Source organism: Trachemys scripta, chromosome 17 (assembly GCF_013100865.1).
Source record: "Trachemys scripta elegans isolate TJP31775 chromosome 17, CAS_Tse_1.0, whole genome shotgun sequence".
In the NCBI taxonomy this organism is placed as follows: domain Eukaryota; kingdom Metazoa; phylum Chordata; order Testudines; family Emydidae; genus Trachemys; species Trachemys scripta.
In genome coordinates, this window is record NC_048314.1 from 5,239,678 (window position 1) to 5,259,523 (window position 19,846).

At 46.0% G+C, this 19,846-nt stretch overlaps 1 protein-coding gene across 6 annotated transcripts in view; it reads right to left on the minus strand.

Annotated features, from left to right (window-relative positions):
- Positions 1-615: 615 nt before the first annotated feature.
- NSMF (NMDA receptor synaptonuclear signaling and neuronal migration factor) overlaps positions 616-19,846 on the minus strand; it is a 71,511-nt gene continuing 52,280 nt past the window's right edge. For all 6 annotated transcript variants that reach the window (XM_034793680.1, XM_034793679.1, XM_034793678.1 and 3 more), the window contains 9 exons: positions 17,594-17,683; positions 15,220-15,341; positions 13,671-13,754; positions 12,836-12,869; positions 12,426-12,496; positions 9,727-9,806; positions 8,493-8,595; positions 6,708-6,783; positions 616-4,183 (listed from right to left, as the gene is read on the minus strand). In XM_034793680.1, coding sequence (XP_034649571.1) covers positions 4,086-4,183; positions 6,708-6,783; positions 8,493-8,595; positions 9,727-9,806; positions 12,426-12,496; positions 12,836-12,869; positions 13,671-13,754; positions 15,220-15,341; positions 17,594-17,683 — 758 coding nt within the window. In that variant the 3' untranslated portion in view covers positions 616-4,085. The remainder of the gene's footprint in view (positions 4,184-6,707; positions 6,784-8,492; positions 8,596-9,726; positions 9,807-12,425; positions 12,497-12,835; positions 12,870-13,670; positions 13,755-15,219; positions 15,342-17,593; positions 17,684-19,846) is intronic.

Below are 19,846 nucleotides of genomic sequence, written 5' to 3' on the forward strand. Positions count from 1 at the left end.
CACACCATCAGGGGCTCGTTCACCTGCACATCTACCAATGTGATATATGCCATCATGTGCCAGCAATGCCCCTCTGCCATGTACATTGGCCAAACCAGATAGTCTCTACGCAAAAGAATAAAAGGACACAAATCTGACATCAGGAATCATAACATTCAAAAACCAGTAGGAGAACACTTCAACCTCCCTGGTCACTCAGTAACAGACTTAAAGGTGGCAATTTTGCAACAGAAAAGCTTCAAAAACAGACTCCAACGAGAAACTGCTGAACTTTAATTAATATGCAAACTAAATACTATCAATTTAGGGTTAAATAGAGACTGGGAATGGCTGAGCTATTACACACATTGAATCTATTTCCCCATGTTAAGTATCCTCACACCTTCTTGCCAAACTGTCTAAAATGGGCCGTCTTGATTATCACTACAAAAGTTTTTTTTCCTCCTGCTGACAATAGCTCATCCTAATTAATTAGCCTCTTAGAGTTGGTCTGGCTACTTCCACCTTTTCATGTTCTGTATGTATTTATATATCTCCTCACTATATGTTCCATTCTATACATCCGATGAAGTGGGCTGTAGCCCACGAAAGCTTATGCTCAAATAAATGTGTTAGTCTCTAAGGTGCCACAAATACTCCTAATTCTTTTTGCAGATACAGACTAACACAGCTGCTACTCTGAAACCACTATAAACAGAGTTGCACTACATTTATTAGAAGTGGGCTCCACTAAAAGTTTCAAATAGCAATTATAAATAAGAGTACTGTTAGAGGGGGGACTAATTTGGGGAACAGATTGCATGGCTTAATACAGCTTTATAGCTAAAAAAAAATTTTAAACTGAAAAGAACCATTTTATAGGTGCAATGACACACTATAGGATGTGCACATCAGTCAGTAAACGTACCTCTGGTATCTCATCATGCCGTAATGAGTACACAACAGAGCATGACAGTACAAGGCCTATGCACTACCCAAAGCCCATTCCATAGAGCTTAGGTGGGCTTGAAGTGATGCATAGAACTGAGGCTGCCCCTCTGCATAGGATGGATTTCACCTTGTGTGCATATGATATACTGACTGATGAATGCAGGCCCCATTGTGTGTAACTGCTGACAGGTTGGTTCCAATGGAAGATGTCACATTCTATGTGTTTTCCTCTAAGGCCTAAATAGCTACAAAGTTTTTCTTCATCCTACACCCTGCTGACTCCTTCCTGTTCCATCAGGCATTCTAAAGGATCAGCCAGCTAGAAGGGGATGAAAACACAATTTCTTCCTTTCAAAATTAACTTGCAAAGTGATATTAGCACAAAAGGCTTTAAATAGTTGATAGGCAGGAGGTATAAAATCCCCATACTGTCCTCCCAATTATAGCTTTTAGAACATTTTTTCATCCCTTTAGTCAAATGATCACTGCAAATACAAGAATCTGCTCATGTCATAATAATATAAAACTACATGGGATAGATCTTTGGAAAAGAGAGAAATGCATTCATTATTTTCAATATACTACACTATACAGTCAATTGGACCAGTAAAACAGTCTGAAATAGTCATTCAAACTCACATCTCCGTATAGGATAGGTTATGCAACTGTACAGTCTACCTTTCTACTGCAACTCTAGTTCTAGAAGAGCTCAATCATAATAGATATACAATAGTTATACAGATAAATTACCAAAGTGTATATATTAAAGGCCCTTTCCGAGTGACATAGTATTTTCACAATGCTACATTTATGCTATCACATTCACTGAAGTGGGGCTTTACTTGAGATCAGAGAGCAGTTTATCATTCTTCACTTAACATTGTAAGCAACAACCCAAATCACGAAAGCAAACTGGAAAGTGACAGAATCAAATATGGATGCGTTTTTGTGTCAACATCTTAATGCTGTCACTGTCATTTCATTTCTAGGCTGTCGTAGAATATCCAACTCACACCTCCTCCTGATGTAGCAGAGAGGTGATCACATGCCAAATGCTAGTTCAGTGACATATAGCTTTAAAAAAATGTGCAATGACATTTTCTTCCAAAGCCACCGTAGTGATGCCAAGAATCCTTTTAGTCTGAAAATCTGAGCATAAATCAACTAGAAAAAGAATTGCGCCCCCAATGACCAGCAGCTAGCAGAGCATCCTGATGGCTGCCTGGAGAAGCAGAGCAACGTGCTCACCTTTCTCGAAAGCTGGGGCCATGTCATTCGCAAACAGCTATTGATGAACTATTTGCTTCGGCATGGTGATTTCTAATGATCGGAAACGGGCTCTCCCTCTCCCCCACTACTAACTGTACGTGGATTATTTCATAAAAATTTGACATAAAAGGTCATTAATGTACATGGGTCAGCAGTTTTAGCAGGTGGCCTGCTCCCTAGTATTACAACACCACATGGGGCAGGAAAGAGAAAGGGGATTTTCCACAGATCAGAACTAATCTTTTTTTTTATGATTCAAAAGAAGGTTTATACATATTTTTTTTCTGCACTGCACAGCCAGGTACTTTTACAAATGAACACATCAGGAGCCCAAACTAACCCTCCATGGTTATTCTCCTGTATATTTTACCTCTCTGAAAGAGAAAGGGTATAATCGCCCCAAATGGCCAGGGTGACCTGTGCAGACTACAGTAATATTTAGCCCCTAGACATTCAGGAGACTAGAAGACTAAAAAAAAGTAAGGATATACTATGGAATATCTTAAAGATATTCAGCACAAATCCAGATTCGAAAACCATAGCTGCTCACAAATGAGAGCTATATAAGCTGTTTGTCTCAGACAAAGAGGATTTGGAAGGGAAAGCTGAGAACTACAAACGGCTCAATAGATTGCTGGAAAAAACTAGCAACTAGATGAATGTGGGAAAGATTCAAAATGCTACTAACCAATGCTACTTACGTCAAGAAGTATTTCATTCTATTAATTCAAACACCTAAACCTCCTCGGAGGATTTCTCATTCTCAAATAAACTTCTGTTCCATCCTGCAGTCTGCAAGAAGAGCTCATCTTTCTAAAATGTAGCAATATACTGAGTGAACAATTAACATGGCTATTAATTTCTACTTCATTGTTATATCTTAATGAAATTGACCAAGATTCCACTCAGTCATGTACTGTATTTCTAATCTAAACTTATCTAAACTTTCAGCAAAACTAAAACCATACAGTTTTGCAAGTAGCAAAGATAAAGTAACAAAGTTGTGTCTAACTGGAGGTGCAAAATACATTCATAAGAACACATACAATTAGTGTAACACAGCTACTCTGAAATTAAAAATAAAACCAAAACCAAACAGGACTGATCAATGCAGCAGACATGCAGGGTCTGCTAAGTAACATTAAAATCATATTGCTGGTGATTAAATAGGTCTACAGAAGATATATTACGATCTCGAATATATTTTCAAGCAGACTAAAAAATACCTCATCTATTGATTACTGATGTGTTATTTGTAACTAATTAAATATTGGGAGGGTTTTCCCCTCTGTGTATAAAAATTGCACTTATTTTCTATTAAACCAAAATACGTTAAACTCTAATTCTGTATTTCAATGTGTATTGACATTAGGTTGCTGAACTTTGCCGGTCAAAGCTTGCAGGATTAAGTATGGCGTTCCTTGCCTTCCAACATCCCTAGCACAGCAAAGATCGCTGCTGGGGAGCGCCCATCAGTACAATGCCCTTCCCGCTCTGGGCTTCAAGTCACTGCTTTACTATAGTGCAAGGATTATTTGTTTTACTTTTTTATAAGAAAACCTGAGCTTTAAATGTCTTTAAAAGGACCTGGAATTGATTCTGGCCCATCATGACCTGAAACAGCTCAGTCCTGCAAGGAAATTTCCCATTTGACACAGCTCCCTCTGAGAGACAAAGGCTCTGCGGGCAGTGTCTGCGGAGTCACACCATTCCCCTTCAAGCCTCTGTCTTTACCCAAAAGCCTTTCGTCCGGACAGCCCTTCCTTCCATCCCTTCAGCACTGCTGCCTCCTGCAGGGCTCCCCGTGCCAATGAAAAACGTCTCTGCCACAAGCATGACTTGTGAGATACTGGTGATCACTCTCCTCATGCAATGGCTTCTCCAGCTCATAAAATGTCATCGTAATCCAACAGTTTGGAATGCTGGCGAGTCTTCCAGAGGCGGTAAAGACGGAAGTCAAAGTAAGTTTCAATCATTTGCTTCCCTAGGATGAGAACCAAAACAAAGCACAGATTACCCCAGTGATGCATTGGGCGGAGCAGAGACCAAGCAGCCTGCAGCAGCCAAAAAGATTGATTCTCCCTGTTTCATGGATGCGCACAGGAGAGTCTGTCTGTGAGTCTCATGTAGGGACATTGCTGACAGCTGTCACTCACTCAGGGCATCACATGCCCCATCTGAAAGTAACCATAAAAGGTGTTGCCTTGACAACCCCCAAAATGGGTGATCATATTATTCATACTCAACATTGGAGAGCCCAGGCAACAGCAAGACGGGCTCCCCTCCTAACAGCCTGCCAGTGTGCGCCCACCCGCACCCAGAAGGTGAGATACAGCTCTGTCTCCATGTCCCATTCTGTTCTTGGCCTCTCTGCACAAACTACCAGCAAAGGTGATAATCAGTGGGTGCTGAGAGTCACAGTACAACTCACTCCAGCTCTGGGAGACACTAGCTAGAATGACAGCAGGGAACACGCCACTGGCCTGTAGGAAAGTTATGGACCAAAAGAAGGTACAGTCAGACCTGTCAGACAGTAACAAAGGCTCCTCTCCTTCATGCTTATGAGATCTCCAATCTCCATGGCTGCAGTGAGTTTGGTAAGGCAAAAGATCACTTTAACTACCCAGATCTCTCTTTTGCCAAAGTGAAAAGTTCAGCAGAACACTTTGGGGGAAAATGTAGACTTGGGTGGTTTCGCTACTGGTGTGAATCCTTTTTGCACCTGCTTGACTGAAGTATTTCACTAGGACAGTCACTTTACAGAAATCCAGCAATGGAGGTGGCCAGTGTAGCTTCACAAAACCCAAACCCCCACAAAGCATAAGAAAAACAAACAATCCTAGATTCTAAAAAGCAAAACAGAGGGAAGGACTTTTCTCTTTCACAGCTGATTAAGGTCAGTTTGAGATGTCTGCATGATGGGTAGCCAGGGGTTAAAGTGGTTACGTTATGTGTCCTAGATTTATCGAGATGAAAAAACTGCAATGCAGTCTCAAGCCCTGCTCTCCTGCAGAGCCAAGAACTGCTCTGCTGGGCACCACCTACAACATGTATTGTTTGCAGAAAGCACAATCTTTTCTGTTGAATTGATACAATTAACTCTCTGCACAAGGCCATGCGCCACTGCATGGTTTTGTTGTGGATCTTAGGCATGCACTTTGAAAATGCAGGGCCCCTCCTGGCAAATGCTGAGGACCCTCAACTCAAGTCAGTGGGAGTTGAGGATGATCTTGTTAAGGTCAAACAGAATGAGGGTGTTCAGCTTCTTGCAGATTGTAAGGTCTTTGAGGGAGGGACTGTCTTTTTGTTCTGTATTTGTACAGTGCCTAGATTCCTCTGTGCTACAGTAATACAAATAAATAGATCTAAAATATGTGGACACAGTACCACATGGTAAATTGGATGATTTGATGGTCCCTTCTGGTCTTAATCACTATGATTTTGGCAATGGCAAACCACAGTGGATAACTTCAGCAAGGCCAACAATGCATCCCTTGTATTTATGACTGTTTAAACTGTGAAAATCTACCAAACAGCAGGTGGATAGAAGCCACAAGCCAGATATCAACCATACAAGGAAAGAAAAGGTGTCTATAGCCTCTAAAGTCTTTCAAACTACAGACAAGAAGAGACTATGAAAAGATGGTTCACACTCAGCTCTCCTGTTAGCATGGAAAGTCTGTTCAGAACTAGTGCTGTTGTTTAGCATCCTCTGGAGGAGAAATACTCACATGCATCATTAAGGAAAAGATTCTTCTCCCAGATGTGCATGTGCTTCTCTCCTATTGAGCTCAGCATGCTCTGGTAACTTACCGAATCTCCTAAGTTACCTCTGCCCAGAAGGGTCAGTATTAGTTCCACGTAGAACTGGGCAACATTTTTTTAAAGAAAAGTTTATTTGACAAAAAAATGCAGTTTCTGTTGACTTGAAACTATTTGCAAATTTGACACAAAGCTTCAGTCAGTCACAAACCAGCCAGAGGAAGAGGTGCAACTTTTCCACCCCTTAAGCCCAGTGCTAGGGCACTTACCTCATGTAGGAGCTCAAGGTTCAAGTCCCTGCTTTGGCACAGACCTGAAATGGACTGCTTTTGAGTCACCAAAAATTTTGAAAATTTCAGATTCGATTCAACCCGAACTGAATTTTTTTTTCAATTGTTTGGAACTGCCATCAAACCAAAACATCAATTATTAGCTCAGCTCCTGTTACAGGCCCTTTTTGGTGATCTGCATTAGCTTTGGAGAGCACTCTCCAGCTACAAACACAATGATAGGTGCAATTGAAAGGCAAAAAGGGGAGGAAATATGAAAGGGGAAAAGCCGGACCAGGAGGAATCCACCATACAAATCAATGATAAAGTCATTACAAACCGGGGAAGGTTTCAGCGACTTGGCTTTTTGGGGCAGGGCTTCCGGAAGTTGAAGAGTGCTTCTTTGTGAAAGAGGCCCATGGAGGAGGCAGTGATGCTGGAGAAGCTCACCCTCACATTTATAGCAGAAGAAATTACCTTGAGCTGAAAGTTCCAGTGGTGACTCAAAGACAACTCTATAAGGATTCATTAGGTTTTTCAGATTCTGAAATAGCTGAAATGAGACAAGATTTAAAAGTTAGTAGCTGACTCAAAAGAAGCACCCCGGTGCTTCAAATTAAATAACTGATGGGCAGGCACAGGGCAATGGGGAACGAGAGAACTCAGCACTCTTCAGAGCAGTCAGACTCAAACCTTTGGGTCAGCCCCGTCAGGAGAACAGCTGGCTCCCAGCCTGGTCGCTAGGCCACCCAGCAAGCGCAGTGAGTCTCTAAATGGCCATGCCTCCTGATCGGGCAGGGAGCCAGCAGCCTGCTACTTGAGCCTTGCAGTGGCAGCAGCAGAGTGGCTGCTCAAAGCATGCCATGCTGCAGCTGTGCAGGCTTCCACTTCCTTCTCTTGCTCTTGCTCCAGCCTCTGCTTCCAACCTGATTCCTGTCCACTCCAGTCTACGCCTTGCCCTGACCTTTGGCTTGGCTTCTCGCCCCTGACTCTGGTGTCACCCTCCGACTGGTAGGTGACTCCTGGATCTATGCTCACTATTATGCTGAGCTGTCACCACAACCACTAGGCAAGGTCCTGCTCCACCCATGCCCCAGCAGCTCACAGCTCCTGTGCTGGACAATAGGAGCCAGCGCACACAACCACTGGAAGAATCCTGCCTATACGGGGTAGCTGAGTACGGCTGTGATTTTCAAAGGGACCTAAGGGAGTTAGGTGCCCAACTCACATTGACCCTAGTTCCCTTTGAATATCCCAGGCTAACCCGATCAGCCCTTTTGGTTATTGGTAGGGACAAACGGTGGAAAAACCTCACTAGACAGTAGCACTGCTGAAAAGGATGTGTGGGTTATAGTGGATCACAAACTGAGTATGAGCCACCAATGTGATGCACTTGGGAAAAGAGCTAATATTCTTGGGTGTATTAGCAGGCGTGTTGTCCGTAAGCCATGGGAGGTAACTGTCCCACTCAGCATGGGTGAGGTCTCAGCTGGAGTACTGTGTCCAGTTCTGGGCACCTGGCCTATGGTCATGTTTAGTCTTGAGAAAAGAAGACTGAGGGGGGACCTGACAACCCTCTTCAAATATGTTAAGCGTTGTTATAAGGAGGAGAGGGATTAATTGTTTTCCACATCCACTAAAGGTAAGACAAGAAGTAATGGGCCTAATCTGCAGCAAGGGAGATTTCAGCAAGGTTAGTTATTAGGGAAAACTTTCTGTCTAGAAGGCTAGTTAAGCACTGGAATAGGCTTCCCAGGGAGGTTGTGGAATGCCTGCCACTAGAGGTTTTTAAGAACACATTGGACAAACCCCTGTCAGGGATGGGCTGGGTTTATTTGGTCCTGCCTCAGCACAGGGGCTGGACCTGATGATGTCTCGGGATCCCTTCCAGCCCAACATTTCTATGATTCTCTGATCTTTGTCTACGGCTGCAAGGAAGAGTCTTATGTTCCCATTCTTCACTTTTCCTGAAAGGCACTCACAGGCCAAACTGAACAGTCCCTTCCTGCCTATCTACTGTATGGCCCACAGGGTGGCTTATCCTTTCAAAGACACACACCAGCCGAGCTACTCTCTTCATGAGGTGGGATGTGCAGCACATGTCTGCAAAGCAGGCAAATCCTTAGAGAAGAGTGGCTGGGAAAAAGACAACATGCCCCTCAATATTAGAGGGGAAGGCCCTTTAATCAAATATCCCAACTCTGTGCCACACCAGCTGACCTGCCCATAGAGAGCTTCTGGCCATGGCCCAGGGCCGCCTACCTTCTCCCCATTGGGGTTTCCCAGAACGTAGCAGCCCATGATGTGAATGACATTTGGCTCAGGGTTGATTTTGCTCATCAATCGGCTCAGCCGCTTCCAGAAGCTGGAAGTAATATGAGGAAACAAAATTACCATTTAAAATCCACCCCCTCTGCAGAGTCAGGCACCCTGGCATTGGACACATGCTGTCCAGGGAGACAAAGTGGGACCACCCTGGAGGAGACACAAGCCTCTCTCCCTGAGCTCATTTGCAAGATTTTCCATGGAAATCCCCCTGCCTCACCTGTTCCATGCCTGTAAGGTGGATTGAACCTGTCTGAAGCAGCACAGGGCATCTGCACTCACATGTGGTGGGTTGTTGATGCTCTTCCAGAATGGCACAGTGGTGAGCTCCCAAAGCAGAGCTTGGCCAGTTGATTGTTGTGAATAATACTTGCTGCAAGTATTGCATTTCCCCCCACAGAATAATTCTTTGACCACTCACCTCTGCCAAGCAGGGCAGCACAGTTGAACTCCTCTCCCCTTAATACTGGTCCCAAACCTTTTAAATTTTACATCTTCATAGTTGCCAGGGTTTTAAATACACTTTCCTTTAATCTTTTCCCTTCTGATTTCCTCTTTTCTCCCCTTGTCCCAATTGCCCCTGACAATTGTGCTGCATGATATTACCAGCACTCACATTTTAAAAAAGACAATGTAGCATCGGTGAATGCTGAGGGCAATAAAGCAGCCGAAAGCAGTTGTAGTGAGTAAAGGCCCAGATAGAGAACCCCAGTAGACAAAGCAAGAGACTCGAGGAGCTCAAGCTAGTCTGCTTAACAAAGAGAAGGTTAAGGGCTGACTTGGTGAGATTTGCTAATGGGCTCTTCAGTCTAGCAGACAAGGGGGTAACAAGATCCAATGGCTGGAAGCTGAAGCCGGACGAATCCAGACTGGAACTAGGATGCACATTACAATCGTGAGGAGAATTAGCCATCGGAACCATTTCCCAAGGATCATGATCGATCTCCATCACTGGCCATGTTTAATTCAAGAAGGGGTGTTTCTCTAAAAGCTCTGTGCTACTTCAAACATGAATGAATGCAGGGCAGTTTTCTGGCCCGTATTACGCGGGAGGTCAGACTGGATTGTCACAATGAATATAGGAATAAAACTTTAGCCTACCCACCCCCCATCTACATTAAATAGACCAGAGAAAGGGCACCCAGGGTTGGGAAATAACAAAGCGACTCACAGGATCATATCTTCCTCCTTCTCCACTTTGGCAAAGGTGGCAACTTTATTCTTCAACAAATATAAGTGGCCAGGACCTCCCTGCAAGGAGAAGAGAGAGAGAGAGAGAAGGTAGCACACCACATTGCCCTGGCCTCAGAGAAATGGACTGGCTTTTCCCATCTCTAGTCACTAGGCTCCTGTGGGACTGTTTGAGAAGCACTGGAGGGGACAGAGCTGACACTCTCCAGTCTGTGAGTGACACTAAAAATCACAAAGCAGGTTGACTTTGCTCCAGGCAGATGGATAAACTACCCTGGCCTCCACTTCTCACCTTAGGTGGGATCTTAGCCTCAGAGATGTTGGTTAACTGACTGGCAAATATAGTGGTCAGGGCTAGCTGTGTGGCTCACGGATGTGCAGTATTCTGACCGTATGGTGCTGAAGAATTCAAAGGGCACCTGTATCCATGTAACAAATAAGTTTTCACTCAGCCCTTACTCAGGAAAAACTCCCTTTGACATTTTCTTGAGTAACAACTGAGTGAAAACTCAGCAAAGGCTTCAGGATTTGGCACAATCTGCCCAGGAGCAGCATTGGAGGCAGTCTGCCTTAGTGAGGGACCCCCAGATCTCTCCCTGTAGATGATCAGCCAGCCAGCTGGGAATGGAGCCCTGGCTCAGCCTACATTACACCCCTCCTCTCTGGAGCACGAGATATCCCTAGGGGAGCCATGAGAGAGCCATCCTTGTGCTCCAGACAGTGCCGGGGCTACAGCTCTGCTCAGCTCTTACACGGCCACATGCAGGGGGGGAAGGCTCCTTATGGCCACTGCTTCCCCACTGTGAACCTGCAGCATGGCTGCACAGAACCCTGCCCTGAATTTAGTGTGAACTTAGTCCCGTTTTCAGCTGCTGTCTCATGTGAGAACCACCCCTGGATTCTGGGAGCACGGCTGCTACATTAGGAGTTGCTGAATAATTTTCAGCTTTCAGGTTGTCCACAAACTGTTCGCTTAGAATATTACCTCTTTGCTATGCATGCGGAGTGATTGGTTGCCTAAATCACATGGTATTGTTTCTTCTTCCTGACTGGATGACTCAAACGGCTGAGACAGGAGAATAGTGAATGGCAACAGATGCAGTTCCCAGTATGAATTTTCAGCCAAATAGCCTTAACACTTAAATTCTTGAAAGTTTTAAAATATATAAAACATTTCCCCCAGTAGCCACCCCTATACTTTTGAATAGTAAACAGGATGCCCCCACAGATCATAGCAAACTGAACTCTGCACTTTATTCATGCACATATTTATAATCAGAGTTCGGGTTTTTCTTTAACTATTTAGCCAACTCTGCTCTTGAAGGACTCAATAACATTTCTGGATTAAAATCTTCCCAGTGTAAGTATGAAGATTGGAGAATAATAAGGGAGACCAAGAAATTCATCTCACTTGGAAACTTTATCTGAACATTCAGGGATATTTCCTATCAAGAAGGATGTTGATAAATTGGAGAGAGGTCAGAGAGGAGCCAGGAGAATGATGAAAGGATTAGAAAACCTGCCTTAGAGTGATAGACTCAGGGAGCTCAATCTATTTAGCTTAACAAAGAGAAGGTTCACGGATGACTTGATCAGTCTGTAAATATCTACATGGGGAACAAATATTTGATAATGGGCTCTTCAATCTAGCAGACAAAGGTGTAACATGAGCCAATGGCTGGAAGTTGAAGCCAGACAAATTCAGACTGGAAATAAGGCCTAAATTTTTAACAGTGAGAGTAATTAACCATTGGAACAATTTATCAAGGGTTGAGTTGGATTCTCCATCACTGGCAATTTTTAAATCAAGATTGGCTGTTTCTCTAAAAGATCTTTTGGGGAGGTTCTCTGGCCTGTGTTACACAGGAGATCAGACTAGATTATCACAATGGTCCCTTCTAGCCTTGGAATCTATGAATCTATCTAGTAAGCAAGTACAGCCTACACAAAAATGATAAAGTCATTGAATCACTGACTGGTATTGGTATTGCTGCTTTAAGGATCTCTGATGGTGTGGGGTAGGGAAATGATAGGCAAACAGAGGCATGGAAAACCATCATTACTCTAATTGTAGGAGACACAAGGATTCAACATTTATATGGATTGTGAGAAAATCCATAGTTATTCCACGAAGAATTAAAAACAAAAATCTCAAAAGTTTGGTTGGATTGCAACATTCCTGCTCCAGGGCATGAGAAGACTCAGCAAAAACCTCTCTTTGGGCAAGTCACTCCATAACTGCTCACAGCACAGTCTGGTGGTGGCCATTGGCAGGGACGGGAAGCCTGGCCTCATCCATAGAAGTTCCTATGTTCCTGTATTAACGCATACTGCAGGATGCTTTATGAAAGTAATCAATAACTATCAAGCTCCAAATCCCTGCCCCTTTGTCTGTGAGTTTCCTGCTGAAGTCAGATTGCATGGATTTGCTAGAAAGCTGTTGAAAAGCTGCCAAACCTGCATTTGCTGCACTAAGCCAAATGTCCTTTGCTGCCATCACAGCAAGCTGAGGATGCTCAGAGGTCAACAAATGAGAAATGGGAATTGAATAGATGTGATTGCTTTAATAAAAGCCTGCTGCAGGCTGGCTTTGGAATATTGTTTTCTGGAGTTAATTTGTTCCTGCAGAAAATATTGGCTTTTAACAAAGTGCCAAGGGCCCCAATGCCGATCACGTACCTGGCAGAAAATCAGCATCTTCCAAATCTTGCAGCCTTTCCGATAAATGTTAAGCTTCTTCTCTATTTCCTCTGCAGAAAACAGTGACGGAAAGACACGTGAGCCACACAGAAGGTGAAACACTGGCTCTTCTACAGAGATTTTCACTATCTCTCATTTGTGTTTATTCTGTAAGACATCATGGGCCTGACTTTCAGAGGCACTGAACACCCACAGGTCCCACTGATTTCAAAACAGGCCCTGGACTTTAGAACTTTGGGAGTCAGGAATCCATAGTTTTTCCCAATGGAGGCTGGATACAACAGAACACTGGATTACAATGAAATCCCCCATGCACTGGAGAGCTCCCTGTTACTGCTCACGTGAAACTCTGAATGGGGGAAAAGACAAAGAAAATAACACTCACGTACCTAGAATATCTTCAAAGGTGGCGTGTTCATGATCCTGGAACCGAACAGAAAGGATATTTCGAACCTAGGTGCTACTAGATACTCATCATTTAAAGAGATCTCCTCATGCAACAGAGAACAATGCTACACTAGGTAAGCACATAAATTGGGATTCAATTAAACCAACTGGTGGTCTCAGTCAACATCACAAGCATCATTGCCCTTATGTTAAGACCCATGTGTGACTATAAACATAAACTTTGTAAGTTACATTAAGTAGGTGGACTTCAAAAAGTAAATACTGCACATTGTTTGTGTGTTGAATAGGGAAATGTGTTGAGTAAGCCCAGGGCTGAGGTCCACTGCAGAGATATGTGGAGTCCTGAACGGTCTAGGAATGGGTCAAATGCAGCAAAGAACTGTGGAGCCTTCCAACACACAGAGCTCTGCTAATGTGCCTCAGTCCTGACCTGCAACCTGGACTCTATTCAACTCCTGGTGTCACACAGCATGGACGATGTTCCTCAGTCCCAGCTGATAGCCCCCTTGTTACTCCAGTCCCAGGTCCCTAGACACATGCTTCTGATAGTGTCCTGCAGCCACCCCACTATTCCAGTCCTGGACACCCCACAGAGCTCTGCCAATAAACCTGAATCCTGACCTAATATGTCTGCTGCCAAAATACTGTGCCTCTCTTGAGCAGGTATTTGCCAGCTTTGCTCAGTTGTGCAATGGTTTTTCTGAGGCATTCTGATGCCATCTAGGGACTAGGATACAATCACTAAACTCATTTCCACTTATGAGCCAACCCAACGTTCCAGTACCCAATGAACATGCAAAGAGCTAGGCTACTCACGTAGAGAATGGGGATGATGGAGGGGTCATCCCTGCGGATAATCGTTGGGATGTACTCCGCTTTGGGGACCTTGGAAGAAATAAGCTAGGAACGGAAATGAGAAATAGAAATGGGTCAGGAGCAGAGACACAAAGGGACTGTGGGCAGGCACTGTACACTGGGAGTGATGTTGTCTGCATCCTCATTCCATAAGAAGTCTCCATAATGCCCCTGGATGCAAATATTTCTTCTTTCAGGTCAGAAATAAGCTGCTAAAAGAGGCTATTTCTATTTTCTCTCTGCACTGTAGAAAGCAAATAGCGGGGACCCTGGGCTCAGCTAGTCCCTCCATGTATAGAAAACAGTGGTATGGCCTAAGACCCCAAACACATTATGTAATATGGTTGTGATTGCAGCAAGGTCCTTTGCTTAAAGGCACCCTCCTGACATGGCATCAACTAGGATGTTAAGCCAAAATTCATAACTGGTATCTGGGGAAAGCTGGGATTCCTCCCCCTGCTGGTAACTCAAGTGAAAGCCTGCTCAGTAAGAATATCTTGGCCACTCCTCTGCTAGGCCCCCTCTAGCCCCTGGGCTCCTTGCCTGCTCACTTCATCAGCCATACTAAGAAACCCTCTCTAGTCCCAGCCTGTCCTTTTGCATTCAGGCTGTAGCAAGGGAACAGCTCAGCAAGCCAGCCATCATCAGCACTGAGGGAGGCTAGTCAGCTGCACCAGTGAAATGTTAACTAAGGAAGTGCCTGGAGCATCAGCCCAGTGACAAAGCTCAGTGGGGGTACACCCCATCGTGGCTCTGCTGACACAAGTCAAGTCCCTCTTCATCTAGACCCAGACAGTAAGTTAAAGGAGGATTGGGCCCCATATTTCCATAAATCTAGGGGGAGATGTCTTACCCTGACACCCCCATCCCTTGCACTAGGAAAAAAAATCTGCCTTGGTGGGGGGATGCCAGGGAAAGAATAAAATGGAGGAGTATAAGGAAAAGACAACCTCACCACCACTATCCTCTATATTAGCAACCCAATGGCATGCTAGTTGGCCCATTCAGATGTAGCATCAGCAATGCCCTAATGGTTCTGCTGCCCAACTAACCACTTGAGTAGAGGTCAAACTCAGAGTTCTGTACTCAGTTTTTGCTCAGTCAATGGTTGTTTGCCTGAGTGAGGGCTAAGGAAGGACGTCAGGATTTGACCCTACGTAAGGACACTAAACCAGACCAGCGAGAACAGGAGTAAAGGAGGGAAGGCTGAAGGGCCTAGCCTATAAGAACAGGTTAAAGTGCACAAACGGCATCGTGGAGCTGCAGTGTACAAGTCAAATGAGGAAGGGAGGGTGTTTCTAACTGCCAGCCCTGCACACTCCCCCTAGGATCTGAGAACCAAGCTGGGTAATTTCCTTTCTATGCCTCATCACAAATGGCGTCCTCCCTTACCCCCTAGTAGCCCCAAGAGAGATCTGAAGGTTCTGCCCTTCTTCCATGAATACCTAATCAGCAACTGTGAAAAGATGAATGAGGTGCATGGGCAAGGGAGGGTGGGAACAGCCCTCACCATTATTTTGGGTGGAATAAAGTCATCTCCATCACATGCCATAGCTTCAAGTTCCTTCTCTGTTTCCCAGTTCAAGTCAAAGTCATCATCCAGAGCACAGCAGTAGTCCTGAAGATCATGGCCTGCCAGACAACAGCAGGATAGAAGCATTACACCAGGCACCAGGCCATAGGGCTTCTTGCCTTCTCCACCCCATCCTGTTGGCAGGGTGAATAACTTGTTCAATGTATCATGACTTACAACCTTCATTCCCAAAGTGACAAGAGTCAGCACAGGGACCATTCCAAAGGGTTCAGAGCTTCACCCCTAACCTTTGGGCCGTTTAACCAGGCAGATAACGATAGGGTGTGCCAGTGCTGCAACTGGGGGGCTGACTGCAACACACATAGGCAGAGCCACGCTGGCCTGAATGCAGCTAGCAGGACTAAACATAGCAGTGAAGCCGCAACAGCCTGGGCCTCTCCTAGGGCCCTGGGGGATGACTCGGGTAACTAGCCCATGATGGTGTCCATGCTGCTGCAACTTCACGGCTCTAGGAACCCGAGCTAGCTCGATGAAAGCGAGTGTGGGTCTGTCTACACATGCTACAATCCCACACCTTGACTGCAGTGCTGACATACCCTAAGAAAGAGCACTAATGCACAGAGCTCCCTTATTTTAGAGGCAATTTGATGGCAGCGCTCCCTGGGGCACAGAAGTGTTGCGCTGCATTCAGTCACTCCGGAGTTACTCAGTCAGTGCTAGATTCAGCTCCACATGCTACCCAGACTGAGCTGGAATCCTGCGGTTCAAGAAACAATGGCGTTTGAACTGGCGTGTCGCAGCAGGTTGTGGCAACGTGGCACCCCAGGATTCAGAGTTTCTTTGCAGGTCAAAGAAACTCATCGGACTTTTAGGACCTGCCAAACTGTAATGGTGCAGCCCTCTAAAGTCACTCAGCAGCTGTCCCAGAAAAACCCAGCAGGCCTCAATCTGCTCCCATAAATCACTGCCTCATGCTGTTTGATGCTCCTTGGGGAAAACATACTTCGAAATCAAAATAAAACAACAACACACTACAGGCTAAGAATGGTTCCTGAAGCCAGCAACTCAGGCACTGTTAAGCGATAGAATATCAGGGTTGGAAGGGACCTCAGGAGGTCATCTAGTCCAACCCCCTGCTCAAAGCAGGACCAACACCAACTAAATCATCCCAGCCAGGGCTTTGTCAAGCCTGACCTTAAAAACCTCTAAGGAAGGAGATTCCACCACCTCCCTAGGTAACCCATTCCAGTGCTTCACCATCCTTCTAGTGAAAAAGTTTTTCCTAATATCCAACCTAAACCTCCCCAGGCAAGAGAGCCAAGCCCCCAGTGCTAGGCCTGTGGGAGCCAGAGGGTCAGTGACAGGTGCAGAGGAGAACATACCCCTTCTGAAACGCTCCCTTTCCATTAGTCGCTAAGATGGCTGGGGAAGGGGCAGAATTCAGACTGCCTGGGAACAATCAGGTCATGTTTTGAACCTGGTCCTTCTAACACTTTTCCCACCCACCCTCTCCCACAATGCCCTCTGGCTTTGGGGAGTTGGTTCCTTGCTTATTAGTTTAATGATTAAACAATATGATCCACCCCTAGAACAGGAAGGCCCAGGCCTACCCGACCATGAGAATAACTTCCCTACCCTGGAATATGTCAGTGATCTATAGGAATCCAGGGGCTTGCAGTGGTTTCACTGGACTATTTCTAACATGCTGAGACAAAACAACAGCCCCATTATAAAGGCAGAGAGAGGGCACTAAAAATCCCTGGGGGACGTCTGCACCCAAGCATCTGATCCCCTATGCAGGGCGTTTAACACAGTGTGGGCGGGGTTACCTATGTGAAACCTCTGCAGGGCCATGGGAGACCAGGTCCCCCCAGTAGACCGTCTCTGCTGGGAAACTTTAAATCCAGATTGTGCCACCTGCAGAGCTGTTAACCAAAAGACACATCTCAAGGGCCACCTCTCCTGTGCCCCGAGTTCCTGCCAGCCTGGGATAGGTAGGCACTAGGTGTTTGGCCCTCATGTGTGCCAGCCTGCTTCACTGCGATCGATTAACCCCTGGAATGCTGATGTGTGTGAACATGGCAGTGCAGTGCAGTGGTTAGCCCTCATGGAACACAGGAAGTAGTGACAAGCCTATGGGCCACACTTTGATGGGCATTCATTCTGCAACTAAAGAGCACCAGAGGTAAGGCTACATGTGCATATGCGGAGTGTTAACTACTTTGCTCTAATGAAAGGAAGCAATCACAGGGGACTAGAAGGATGGACAGTTCACTCCTATGAGATTCCAATCAATGCCTTGGTTGGCAGCTTTGGCCATGGGAAGAAGCTCAAAGGTCTCAGAACTCACTTTCTCGAGAGTCATGGAAGGAATCAGCTTTGATGGGAGTTGGGTCGCTCCAGGACCTGCTGAAGCTTCTCTCTCGCCGCTCACCAAATGCTAGGATAAAACCAAACCGGGACATTAACAGACTCCAAAGCCACCACTGCTCTGCCAGCAAAAACCAAAACGCCCAGCAGGGTTCCATCAAAGCTAAAGATCACAAACACGCTTGCATATTTGTTCTTCCATGTGACAAACATGAGTCCATCCCATGTGACAAACAAGTGCCCAGCCTATGCATGATGGGATACAGGTGTCAATTTCTGCACACAAGTGTGTGCTGGTGAGTGAGACACGGAAGAGGAATTTGGTAATCTGCCCCTAAACATTATTGCTCAAACTTGAATTTATTAATTATAGTTCCAACATCTCCATGCACATGCACTATGAGAGTATGAGAAGATCCTTATTATTTGTTGGGGTGTTTCCCAAGATGTGGGGGCACCTTTGGGGGAGATGTAAAGGACTAGCTGGGAGGTAGAGGGACACATATAAGCCTCGCAGTTGTATTACAGCCTCAGCTTTCATTTTAAAAACATCTCTCTTGAAAACATGACCTGAGTGTTATCCGCAATGTTGTCTGCCTGAGTCTGCAGAGAGCCTGAAACAATAGTTCTGAGATGAGTTGTTCCCAATCCATTTCAAAGGGGGCTAACTTGGATACCAGTAATGCCACTTCAAATGTCACCACTGTTAATTATTACATTACTTGTCAAAGGAATTGTCTAGACTGCTATCAGGGGGCGTGACTGCAGTTTGATGTGACACACCCAGACTAGCTTTAATCTAGCTAGCTCAGGTGCCAAGGCAGTGAAGCCGCATCAGCGCAGACTGGACCCTAGGTAATTTCCCGTGGGGCTTGGACAGTCTCGTAGAGCCCACACCGAAGCACATGTTGCTGTAGCTTCACTCCTCTGGTAAAAGCTAGATTATAGCTAGCTCAAGTGGCAATCACTCGCTGGGAGTGCAGTTAGACGTGCCCACAGTGTGTACAAAAGGAGGGGAAGGGTCATATTGGGAAGACACACCCCTCTCCTAGGAGTGGTGGTTCATTCTTGGCAGGCCTTGACCAGCAGCACGACAGCACCAAGTGGGAGCACAACCGGTGTCACCTGCCTGAAGGGGAGCTCAGCTATTGAGAGCTTAGTAAATCCTGGATGACTGTGTGCAGCACACTCGATTCTTACCCCAATGGCAATGGCCTCCCTGGACAAGCCCCCAGGAGCAAACTGGACCAGGCCATGCAGGGGTGTCACACACGTGCTGGGCTGAGGGGTGAGCTGCCCTTGCTGATAGGGCTTGGGGGCCAGAAGTAAACGGTTCACTGGCAAGAGAAAAATGTGGCAGTGTGACTGCAAAGGGCACTACTTCCCCAAGTGTTGTTCAATGTTCCCCTCTGCTGCTGACTAGCTCACCAGTCCCTAATACCCGTCACCTTTCATGAGGGTCCCCACCTTTGCCTCTCTCTGGCCCTCACCTCCTCCCTTCCATACATGGCCCACTTGGTCATTTTCCTCACATCTCTTTTCCTACTCCACCCCTACCCATCTCACACCTCCCCATGAGGGGTTCTCCCTCTGGGTCCTGTTCTTGGAGACAGCGAAAGAAGCAGCGATTTCCGGAACCTGGGCTCAGTAGTGGCAACAGCTGGGAGGGTTGGTAGGAAAGCAGCCTCCTCCGCGGGCCCAGTGCTACTGGGCTCAGTGGTAGGGGAGAGGCAGAGAGAAGGTATCACAGGGCTCAGCACCGGCAGAAGGGATAGGGGAAGGAAGCTGGAAAACAACTCCTTCTGAGTCTGGGGATTCATAGGCCCCCACAGCCATGGTGCGTACAAATGGCCACTACTAGGAAAGAGGAGGGTGAAAGAAGGGGACAGGGGTCTGTGCCCAACTTCTGAGCTGCAAATCAGATTGCCTTGGTAATTACAGAGGGAACTGCTGGCCGCAGGACAGGGTCCTGGCCCATATGTCTGCCACCCTGTCTGTAGCCCTTACAGTCACCTTTCAGGCCCCATGGATATAACTCTCTTTATTTAAGCGCAAACTGTCATGCTCCCCAGCTCAGAGCCCACTAGTCACACTACAGTGGCAGAGTTGGGTTTTCCTCTTAGCTTAAATTCAGGCAGGCAGGAGGTGAGGGCAGCAGGTGGGGGGTGGGGAGCGGTGAGCAGAATGGGAGGAGAGAGGTGCGAAAGGGACAGCTCAGCCCTGTGAAAACACA